Source organism: Peromyscus leucopus, chromosome 6 (genome assembly GCF_004664715.2).
Source record: "Peromyscus leucopus breed LL Stock chromosome 6, UCI_PerLeu_2.1, whole genome shotgun sequence".
NCBI lineage: Eukaryota > Metazoa > Chordata > Mammalia > Rodentia > Cricetidae > Peromyscus > Peromyscus leucopus.
The window spans coordinates 45,336,751-45,349,334 of record NC_051068.1 but is presented as its reverse complement, the minus strand read 5'-3'; the positions used below and the strand labels follow the sequence as shown (position 1 = coordinate 45,349,334).

The window sequence follows — 12,584 nt, the reverse complement described above, 5'->3', positions numbered from 1 at the left end:
AAATGCTGGATGAGTAAGCAAGAGGACCCGAGTTCAATCCCCTGGAGCCCAGCTGGGCACGGCACATGCCTGTAATCCGAGTGCCGCGGAAGCTGGGGTGGGGGTGGGGCAGGAAGATCCCTGGGGCTTGCTGGGCAGTCATACTCGAGTTCCAGGTTTAGTGAGAGACATTACCTCAAAACTAAGCTGGAAAACAATGAGAAAGACAACCTCTGGCAGGTACATTCACACACAAAACCACAAAGGTACATACACGAGCACATGGAAACAGGGGGGCATGGGCTGTATACCCACAGTCAGAGCACACGCACATGAGATGGGGGTGTGTGCTGTATACCCACAGTCCTAGCACATGCACACGGGGTGGTGTGTGTGCTATATACCCACAGTCCTGGCACATGCACACGGGGGTGGGTGTGTGTGCTGTATACCCACAGTCCCAGCACACGCACATGGGGTGGGGTGTGTGCTGCATACCCACAGTCCTAGTACACGCACACGGGGGTGTGGGCTGTATACCCACAGTCCTAGCACTTGGCAAGAGGACTGTTTGTTTTGAGGTCAACCTGGGTTACACACATAGACCTTGTCAAAATAATTTGCAAACTGAAATACATTCTAAGCTGAAATCATTCTCTTCTTCCCTTAATATTAAATATTTCTCTTCTTTCCTCAAATAAATATTAAAATATACTTCAGTAACAATCAATTTTATTTAAGGTCTTTCATTTAACAATAGTCAATATAGTTTAAATATATACATATCATTATCTTTGCATATACATAGAAGCTCCTGACCGTGGAACAGCAAGGGCTCCTCAAAGGTTTCAGCCATCTGCCTTCATTCTACTGGGATCCATCGCCTCTAAGTCTTTAGTCACACAGTCACTGCACTCAAAGGGAGCAAAGTCAGTTCTTGGCTTTTCCTTTCTTTACAGGGAGTTGACCTGTAGCTTCCAGATACTTATTAATGAGGTCTTCCTGTGTGGCTGGTGAACACGGCTGGTATCTGCAGTACTCCATTGTGTACTCTCCTTTTCCCTGGACGTTAGAGAGAGAGAGAGAGAGAGAGAGAGAGAGAGAGAGAGAGAGAGAGAGAGAGAGAGAGAGAGAGAGAGAGAGAGAGATCTGCTTACAAGGCTCAGCACACAGAGTCCAGCTTTCACAAATGTGATTACTTTGCCAGGCGCTCTCCTGAAGAGCCCTGAAGTGAGGTTTCACCCCACTTTAACATTGCTTACCTCTGTGCACGACCTAAGTTCAGTGGAATAGCCGAACATATTATTTAGGGGAACCTAAAAACAAACATAATAAATCTTTTAGCACCACTTGTTAAAAAAATATTTGAGGAAAGTATGAGGATGCATTAGTCAATTTAATGTCTTACAGTTAGTTTTCTATTGACAATTTAGGTTTAAAAGAATCAAAAGCCAGGTAGCTGCTGTCGTATTCCCAGACAGGAAACCCTATTTGAAAATTATTTAACAGGCATAATTAGACCAAATCTTTAATTCCAGAGTGTATACCATTGATGCCCTTCCCTTCTCATCCCCACACCACTGTCGACCTCCTTCAGTTCAGACATTCACAAGTGTTTCCTCTGGAAATGTTAATGAGTTTCGTGTGTGTGTGTGTGTGTGTGTGTGTGTGTGTGTGTATGTGTGTGTGTGTGAGAGAGAGAGAGAGAGAGAGAGAGAAAGAGAGAGGGGGGAGGGGGAGAGGGGGGAGAGAGAGGGAGGGAGGGAGGGAGAGAGAGAGGGAGAGGGGGAGAGGGGGGGGGAGAGAGAGGGAGGGAGGGAGAGAGAGGGAGGGAGAGAGAGAGAGAGAGAGCGCGTGGTACTGGGCACTGAACCCAGAAGCTCATCCATGCTTGGCATGTGCTCTCGCACTGAGCTGCACCCAAGTCCTCCTTTGGATACTGACCTGATACACTGACAGCAGATCTTTCTAGAGGTGATCTATAAAGTGACTGATACCTTCTCCTCCATGAGATTTAAGGTCAGACAGGGTACAGACCAGAGAATTGAATACTAGCCATATAACACAATAAAGCAGCTACACAAAGAAGGTTACAACAGGAAAAAAATAACTATACATCTAAGAAACAACAAATTCACCAAAAATACGTGGCCAAGATATAAAGAATCCTATTTTTGGCTTTTGGACTTAAAAGTTGCTTACAGAAAATTACACGAAGTGCCACAAAGTAGAAGCTGCAAATTCAAAGCAAATGCTTCAGTTTGCTCTACAATTTCTAAAACCAAAGCTAACTGATTTGCTTCTGTGGCTAGCAAAAGCAAGACAAATCTGTAACCCCTTGAGGCTGAGGCACCAGGATTAGCATGAGTTCCTGGCTAGCCTGAGCTACAGTGTGAGAACGTATCTCAAAAAACAAGACAAAGAAACCTGGGAGACCATCCATGACCATACTTACATCTGCATACAGGGTGAAATAGTCCTCGATCCCATCCTGCCCTGTGATTACTCCATGGCGCCGGTTAATTCCTCCTATTACTGTTCCCTGAAATTCATTTGGAGCTATAACTTCCACGGACATAATAGGTTCAAGAATACATACTGTGGCATTTGCTAAGGCTAGGTTTAAAAATAAAAAACAACAACAAAAAGAAAAGTTAAGAACACTGGTTGTTGGAATTCTCTCCAGCTCTACATGAGACAGGCGACACCTTCCCAAAGGAACGCAAGCGACAAGCTTCAAACCTCCCCCGACTCATTTTTTTTTAATATTAATGATAACAGTTATCTATGTGGAAATTCCAAGAGATAACACTTCATTCTGGTATTACTATTTCGATTAGCATATTTTTAAAAATCCTTAGATCTCATTAAAGTGCAGAGCACAGAAAACATCAATCATCAAGTCCTGCACTATGTGAACTACCCAGCTGTGCTACTTCATCTCTTACTTCACATACATACATACACACACACACACACACACACACACACACACACACACACACACACACCCTACACAGCAGAGGGTGACTGAAGAAAGAGATGAGTCACTTCTGAGAAGCCTTTCCTCTTCTAGGCTGAACAATCCCACTACCTGCCTGAGACTCAGGTTTATCTTCCGTCCTCTAACATGCCATTGCCTCTTGTGAAAAGTCTGTCAAGGTCTTAAGTTTCTTCATCAATAACTAAAAACTATCAGACTAGCTGTTAGCAGTCCCTTTAACGTGAAACTCTTTGTGTATTTTTTTGTCCCATCTAATACACAACTACTATACTTCCTGGTTACAAATACTGACTCACATTTATGGAGGAGCTAGAATACAACTCCAAATATTTACACTTAATGTAGTAGCTTGCTGGAGCAGAATGTTTAGCCTCAGACCAGCTGCACTGTCCCCAAATAAGAATGTCTAAGCCAAACACAGGAAAGACAACTAAGAAGCTGTTTTGTTTGAAAATAACCACAGTTTTTCCAGAGGCATCTATCTGTTCGTAAGGAATTAATTAGCAACATTTCTCGTATATTTATATAAGCCCTTCTAAAGACACTACAGTCTTAAGTGCAGTAACCATTAGAGTGATAATGTAACACACACTCCTCAGTACCAGTTGGGGATTGGCACCGGGACCTCAACTAGGTACCAAACCCCACAGATGTTCAAGTTTCTATGCCATTTTTAAAATGTCGCAGTATTTGCAAATAGCACTCTTAAAATTACCTATAGATCCTAATACCCAATTCAGTCAGTCTATGTAATAGTTTCTATTAATAACATTGGTGACTCCCTATTTCAATCCCAATAGGAAAAACGCTAGCATCAGCAGCCCAGGTGCTTAAGTGGCTGAATGAGGAGGTAGTCAAGGGCTAAGACTAGTCTAGGTTTAACTTTAAGCTCTACCAAACTAGTATGTCAGCTTGGGTTATGGAACTAATTGCTCTGAACTCAGTTCTCTCAGCTCTAAGGTCATTGTGAAGACAAGCTCTCATGTACTCAACATAACACAGCATACACAAGGGATCAATAAATGTTATGAGCAACAACCGAGGTGGACACACTTGGAATTGAGTGGCATGGCGCCATGCTAAGTCAAAGGCAATAGAACAGGAAGAAGTGTATTTAGTGTGCCTTATGTATGTATGTATGTATGTATGTATGTATACACTCACATGTATATTAGGCACATATAGGCAGACTGGGGAAGTTAAGGTGATGGCCTGTTTCTACACAGTGAGGAGAAGAGAAAGAAAGACTTGAACACAAAGCCTGGCATGGAATGGCAAGAGATCCCAGAGCAGACTGTGCCAGGTTTAATGAGCTAAGGACACAATTCTGCTATGTTTAAAATGGCCAGACGGCCAGTGTTTGGGAGAATACACATGGTGTTCTCTCTAAAAACTACTTCTGGGGGAGACAGCAACACTCACATCCACAGAGCAAAAGCAGGCCAAGCACATCTGGTTTCATACTTCAGTTTTAAGTCACATCACTGATTCATCTCTGAGGCAAGTTCAAAATTTGGTTTACACAGGAATACATGAGAATCTCAACTATCTTCTGATCTTATACTATATCACATATTTTACTGCGAATAATAACAGGCACAACAGCCTAAGCATAAGCTGCTCTAACACCGAGCTCATTTATCAAGCATCACTTACTCCAGAGCCCTCTGAGGGCATTCAGTGACCTGTATGTATCTGTTCTTTTACTGCTTGGTGAGAACTTCCTGCCCTTGATTTGTATTAATTAATTAATATTGGGTAGCCCTGGCTGTCCTGACTTGTTTTGTCGATGAGGCTGGCCTCAAACTCAGAGATCTGCCTGCCTTTGCCTCCTGAGTGCTGGGATTAAAGGCATCAAATCTAATGCCTTTTCTTTTTAAAATTGCATTCTATTTTTGGCAACTATTTGCATTTTATTTATGGACAAAATGTTGTTTCATATTTTTTTTTTTGTCTTTAATCATGAAGAAATAAGAATCACATGGAGAAAACCCAAATCAGTTGTTTTTTATGCTAGCACCTTGCTTGGCTGCACAACTTAGTTTTAAAAAAAAGTTCCTATTTCAATTATAATCCAGAGTTTTCCCTTTGTACATCTACTAGGTAATTACTCGTCTCAGTTACTTTTTCATTGGTATATGTGTATATTATAGGTATATACACCTATACTTACTTATATTTAAATATAGGAAGAATTAAAAAGGATGAAGTTATATATTAATGTGCAGATAACTTATCTTAGCCTTATCTAACTTTTATTTCTGTGAAAGTTACAAACTTCTAATCAAGAACCAACATAAAACAATTAGTGCTTTTAAATTTAATTGTATTTCTGAAAAGTATTAATGTGATTTAACACTTCGCTTAAGATGTGTTAAAGCAGTGAACATTTCAAGGTCAAAAGGTGGGCAGTCAATCTGAGCTATGCCTAAGAACATCCACATCATTTTCTTTTCTTCAGGCTGTCCAAATTCCTGCATCACAGATTGCAGAGTCTGTTTAATATGCAGCTGATAAAAAAAAAAAAAATGGAGGATCACTCTCCCTTTCTACAACTAAAAACTAGAATATAATTACTGATTTTAAATAAAATAAGGAATTAGCAACTTAGTTTGGAAAACAGCAGCCCTCCCAGACACTGCCTAACATTCACCACAGATGCAAACTGAGATCAAAAGGAGTTCAGAAAGCTCAAAATTCATAGAGTCAACCAAATTCTGATTTACAGAATGCATAGGAAATAATGATTAAGAAATATTAGTTCTCTACTGCCTATTTTTATTCTCTTTAATGAAAATATTTTTGAAATGTTTTATGAATCATAATTTTGTTGCATAAAGACACTTATGTATGTTACCAAGGAACTGACAAATACTAGATCTAGATAAGGAGGCAGAGAAAATGGAGTTTCTGGCTTCAGGATAACTGTGGGACTCTTTGCTGGATTCTGATGTCAAACAGCCTTTTGTCTTTTGTTTTCCACCGTCCTGAATTAAAAGCAAAGAATCAGCAGGCTGGAGAGATGGCTCAGTAGTTAAGAACACTGACTGCTCTTCCAGAGGACCTGAGTTCAATTCCCAGCAACCACATGGTGGCTCACAACCATCTATAGTATATATGCAAGTAGAGCACTCCTATGCAGAAAAACAACAATAACAATAAAGCAAAGAATCACATATGCTTGCCTGCAACTGCTCAGAGTTCTAATTTACAGTTTTAGGGTGTATAAGGCTGACAATTTTAGCAGTTTAGTGGGAAGTCTGTATTATGCATAAAGTTTACTGAATTCTTTCAAAACACTTTTCCATTCTCATAATAATGCCTAACAGCTTAAAATGTGATATATGAAAAAAATACTTACAAATTTATGAACTCCTTGACATTTAAATAAATGAGTAAAAATAACATGACTAGTTAATTTATCTTCAAAATATTTCTTAAGAGTTCTGAGCATTTGTCTTCTCTATTAAAACCAGAACTTCAGATGATATATGAACTTAAACACATTAAAAATAAACACTCAGAGAATTTAGAACAGGGTAGGCTTTGATATTTGCAAGAAAGAAAACATGATCATCTCCCATCACGTCACTCTGTAAGTATTCATCCCTTGCCTACCATACTCCACCCCACGTTCTGGAAACACAAGGAAAATACAAATAGTGCGGCTTTTGAGGCTGTGATGGTTTCTCAAGGAAGACACAGCATACCTTGTTTAAGAGCACCTTCTCCAGCTCGGATGAAAGAGATTTCATTGGAATCAACCATGTGATGGGCACCATCTTGCAGAACAAAGCGCAGCCCAGAAAGCTTGTGACCGGAAAGAGGGCCCTTTTCGCAGGCATCCAAAAACCCCTAACAACAACAGATGAATGCAAGTGCAATGAGATTTCACCTGCAGAGCATTACCCAAAATTCCAAAACAGGTTACTGCTCAGAAATGGAATGTTCTTAAGATACATGCTGTCTTTCACTTCTCAAAATTTTTCCGAGTAAACTGGGCTTTTAGATGAGCAATCCTGGGGCTGGAGAATGAAGCTAAGGACACTCACCATCACTGCCCCACCACCTCAGCTTCAGGAATGACTTAACGTTCACACTCCCTTACAGACACAATGAGGAAAGGCAGGAGAGGCACACTAAGGTCACCAACTCTACCAAATCTATGTGTAAGCAGTAGCTGTGGCTTGAGCTCCTATTACAGACCCATCACTACTTTGCTGTCCGGCAGAGCACATCATAAAAATCACTGCGTAAAGTTGCGTGGTCTTGTTAAGAACTAGAATTAAAGGAAATTTCACTTTTCCAAATGCAATTCCCTTTTTAAAAGACAGCTTCATTAAGGTATCATTTACATACAACAAACTGCATATGTTTAAAGAGTAGAGTTGACAAGTTTGCCACTCGTTTTCCGTCACTTAAATACTTCTAGAAACGCCTCCAATTCAGTCACACAGCTACACACACAGTGGATTATATTTCTGACATTTCAAAACTGTAAACTCGGTATGCTGAAAAATATGTAAATTCTTCTTCTCTTTCTCCTGTGAATTTTGGAGACATCTGGTATTTAGAAGTGTGTGAATGGCAAAGAAGTATCTTAAAATAAAAGTGAAATACATTACCAACAACCACCAAAATCTATTACCACTGAGACCAAAATTATAACCTGCTGTTCACAAAATAAACAACTGCTTAGAGCAGCCTCGAGCAAGTAACAGGGCAAACACAGGAGGCACTGACGCTTCCTGAGTGTGCACAGTTCTCTCTCTGCATTTTCACACACACAACCGCATCTGGCCTCCAGATTTTTGAAGGGTGTGTGCAAGTGGTTTACTCCTGATTTAACTAGTTCTGCCTGGAGGAAGTGGCACACACCTTTATAAAACCAAAGCACTCAGGAAGCAGAGGCAAGTAGATCTCTTTGAATTCCAAGCCATTCTGGGTTACATACAGACTACCTGCCTCAAAACAAACAAACAAACAAATGAAGCAAAGTAGCTCTTCGTTTACCAAGAACACATTCAGCAGCAGCAAAAATGCTGTAGAGCAGTATCCAGGTGCTGGGAGCCTTAGCAAACAACTGTTCCTACATCAGCACACACAAAACTCCCCTAACCCCTAAAGACTACCATAATTTTAATGATTACAATCAACGCACAGTATCAATTACTGAAGAGCGGTCATACACAGGATGAACAGAGCAGCCTGCCACCATTGTCACGGCATGTGTTTACAGCCCCTGGACTGAACTGCAGGTTCCAGATAGAAAGCCTGACAGTCCCTAAAGAAAGATGGTTAGTTAAAAGGAACCATGATAGACACAAACACGACAGAACAGAAAGTGTGATTTAATACCAGATGACCTGCTTTCAAATAGAGCGAACACTATGGAGCTCTATCAAACACTACCTACCTTTTCAACTGCAGGCACAAACTGCTTAGGAACGTTGGCCCCAAATGTTTCATCAGAAAACTCCAACTTAGTGTAGTCCTCTGGGGCCAGGGGCTCCAGCACACCTATTACTTTTCCAAACTGGCCAGCACCACCCGACTGCTTTTTATGTGTAAAATCAAACCTGCACATGATTCAGGAAAAAACAAACAGAGCATTAGTAATCAGCAAAATGAAATAAACTCCCACTAATTTACACAAAAACCCACATTTCAAGTATTTTTTTTACTTTCTCCTTTGACTATGATGGCCATACAATGAGATTTATTATAGACGTTATTTAGAAGAAATTCTTCTTTTCTGTTCTTACTCGGGGTGAAGGAGGGGCATACTACCCAAGTAATCAAGTTTTTTCGTTCTTAGGCTCAGTCTAGGGCTTCTAATAACCTACATTCCAAAGAGCTCATACAGTTCTGGAATGCTTCCCTTCCCTGTCACACAGTGGAGTGAACAAGGATGGTTACTTGAAAATAAGAACTCTGGTGGCTACAGTTAATCTATTTAGGCATTGATTTTACTTGATTTTACTATGTGGCATTACAGACATAGGTAATTTAAAGGGAGCACCAGATGTAATAATTAAGAGCTGAAAATGATTAATGACAAAATGATAATGACAAGCATAAAAAAGGCTTTCAAAAAGAAATGAACATAAGTTAGTGTTTATGCCAAGCACTAACTTGATAGAACGAGTATTTCACATGAATATCAAACATGTAGACACAGGTCACAGGAGGCTACGTCTGGGGAGAAACATCTGATGCGTATAGACCATTTGCCAGGCGCTTCTTCCTTCAGCCGCTTCTCCCTTCAACCTGAGACTTTCAGAGGACAATCACTTTCAAAAGTATGTACGACATCTGCAGGCGGGTCTGCAGATATTAATGGGTAAGTCTGTAAGTGGCCTGGAAGAAGTCAATGTAAATAATGGCAGGAGATGCAGGCCTGGAAGGGTAGACTTCCTAAAGAGGCTAAGTGTGAATGTGTTTGACTAAGTGCCTTCTAATAATCTTCCAGTGGCCAAGAGCTTCAGGATGGGCTGGGAAACCCCAGAGAGTGAAAACTTGATTCCCTGGAAGGAAAAAAACATCTGTAAGAAGCAAGAGAAAGGAAGCAGAGGGCAAAACACGCAAAAGTCACCACAGAAGCGGAAGATTTCCAGGTGTGGACACCAAGGCCCTGTCAGGTACTCAGAGTTCTCTGAGGAATGGGTATTTTGTGCTCAGTCTAACAACAACATCTCACTAAAACAGCGGAGGCTGAAGAGATGGCCCAGCAGGGCAGTGAGCTTGTTGTCAAGTCTGACGACCTGAGTTCAACCCCTGGAACCACATGGTGGAAGCAAAGAACCAGGTCCCACACGCTGTCCCCTGACCTCCACACTCCGGCCACGGCACACACACACCCCTGCAACCATACAAAATAAAACAGAGCGTGCAAATTTTTAATGAAGAAATAGTCTGTATCTGTGCTATATAGATTAACTGTATGGTTCAAACTAATTACAGCTATTTAAACTAACTTGAAAATTCAACAACTTAACAATTCAAGTACATGAGCACTTGAGACGATGCAGGGGACATCTGTTCTATGACCCTGAAGCGCAGCCCTGGAGACACAGCAGGTAACTGCTCTACCTGCCTATGACCTGGAAGTACATGCCCCTGGGGCGTGGCCTCTCAGCTACCCTTAAGACCAGAGATGCTCTTGGCTCCCTTGTGGGACCTGGATGCTGGGACAGTCTCCGGTGCAGAAGAACAGCGTGGGATGGTGCCTCACCTTTTCCGGGACCCTGCGTCAATTCCTCTGTTCCGTCTTGTGAGTTTTCCTTTCGTAATAAATCCCTTTGCCCTTTAAGCAGACTCCGTGGATTTCCCACACAGGGCAGATACAGGGCACTCCAGCACCCCTGAGTTCTTCAGGCACCAATGTTCTAAGAATCAGCTCACAGTCAAGTAATTCCACACAGTTTTAGGGACAGTGCCATTTATGAATGAGAGGAAGCCAACTGACAGAACATTAAGTGCCAGGCTTGTGTTAAACACTTTGCATGAACTCAACCCAGAGAGCAGTGCTGATTCTAGTCCTCATTTTATAGGTGCGAGACCTGAGGGTCAGAGAGGCTAAGTAACTTGACAAATGTGACTGCTCCCCACGACCAAAGCCAGGATTTGCATCAAAAGCATTACCCTTAGCCAAACATTTCCCTAGAACACTAATAAGAAAATTTAAACTGGCTGGAGCCCTGACTGATGTGTTCTGATACCGTGTCCTATCAAATGTAATGTTAACGAGAACTGCGTTGGTTTGTTTTCTCTGAGTCATAGATTCACTTTTACTGGGGGATGTCTTTCTTTAGGTTGTGAATACGTGTGGCTCCCACTGGTCAACAAATAGCGCTGCACTGGCCTGTGGCAGGGCATGATGGAGCCAGGAGGGAAACCCAGGAGGGAAACCCAGGAGGCATAGACAGAGAAGAGGGGTTGGGGATTTAGCTCAGTGGTAGAGCGCTTGCCCAGTAAGCGCAAGTCCCTGGGTTCGGTCCTCAGCTCCGAGAGAAAAAAAGAAATTCAGCCGGGCAGCAGTGGTGCATGCCTTTAATCTGAGAGAAGAAAGGCAGGGTCAGAGGGATGCCAACCCACCTCCAAAGGAGCAACAAGAGGCCAGCAGACTGGTAGCACCATGGCCACGTGGCAACACACAGATGAATAGAAAAGGGTTCAGTTAAGTTATAAGAGCCAGCTAGCAAGAAGCCTGAGCCACAGGCCATACAGTTTGTAATTAATATAAACCTCTTAGTGGTTATTTTATAAGTGCCTTTGAAAGCTCAGGTAGGAGAGATTCGTCTGGACTGTGGGGCTAGTCGAAGCTGAGAAACTCCTACACATTTTTATTTTTTTTTTTTTTTTTTTTTGAGAAAGGGTCTCAATATGTCACCTGAGTGGTCTGGAACTCTCAAAAGACTCCCTGCCTCTACCTTCCAAGTGCTTGGATTAAAAGCATGAGCCACTAGCCCTGGCCACTTTGACTTTATATTCATACCCAAGTTACAAGTTACAGTATTTTTTTTTTTTTTAAGATTTATTTATTATGTATACAATGTTCTGTCTGCATGTATGCCTGCAGGCCAGAAGAGGGCATCAGACAGATCTCATTACGATGTTGTAAGCACATGTGGTGCTGGGATGACTCAGGACCTCTGGAAGAGCAGCCAGTGCTCTTAACCACTGAGCCATCTCCAGCTACAGTATTTTTTTAACCTTGTTTAATGCTTATATTGTAATATAAAATCAATAATGTAAATTACCTGATCCTGAAGCGTCATAATAACTGTTGTTTTCTTCAAGACAATCTAGACATTATTCAAGTCTGAATATAATGGACTGAATATTTGCCTTTGATGTAGTTACAGTAGGTAACTAATACTTTAAAGACCCAACTGGGGCTGGAGAGATAGGTCAGCGACTGAGAGCACTTGCTGCTCTTGCGGAGCATCTGAGTTTGGTTCTCAGCAACCATGATGACTCCACAACCATCCCTAACTCCAGTTCCAGGGGATTTGACTCCTTTTTCTGACCTCCTTGGGCACCAGGCACATACCTGGTACACATCCATAATGTGCAGGCAAAACACTCTAGAAAACATTTCAGAAAAAAGCACCAACATAGAAATGATATCCTTGCAATTCAGCTTATTTAACATCTAAATGAAACGTAAGTTTCCCCTTTAAAGTAATAATCATAATTTTAATAGAACCTAAGTTGGTATGACTACTGTAAGTACCTTTACGACAGACTCTATGCGAGTCATTAGATACAGAATCTCTGACTACCCAAACGCTGACCCCGTAGCCCTGGCTGCTCTGACCAGACGTCTACAGTAGTTCCAGGAGAGACAACTAGTAGCTTAGGAAACTTGACACTGCGTGCCCTGCAGAGCACCTTCTGACTTGCTAACGACACAGGCACTCTTTCTGGACACTATCCAAGGAGCATTTACCTCAACACACACACACACGCACGCACACACACACGCACGCACGCACGCACGCACGCACGCACACACGCACGTGCGCGCGCGCCTCCAAAGGGCTGGTTCTTAGACAATGACTTATTCAAAGGAAAAGAAAAAGACAAATATCTTCAA

At 41.8% G+C, this 12,584-nt stretch overlaps 1 protein-coding gene across 1 annotated transcript in view; it reads right to left on the bottom strand.

Moving 5' to 3' along the window:
* Nucleotides 1-694: 694 nt before the first annotated feature.
* Nucleotides 695-12,584, bottom strand: part of Gfm1 (G elongation factor mitochondrial 1) — a 48,315-nt gene continuing 36,425 nt past the window's right edge. The window contains 5 exon segments of the mRNA XM_028867235.2: nt 695-1,041; nt 1,242-1,295; nt 2,435-2,595; nt 6,694-6,838; nt 8,400-8,562. Of these exon segments, the coding sequence (XP_028723068.1) occupies nt 910-1,041; nt 1,242-1,295; nt 2,435-2,595; nt 6,694-6,838; nt 8,400-8,562 (655 nt within the window). The 3' untranslated portion in view covers nt 695-909.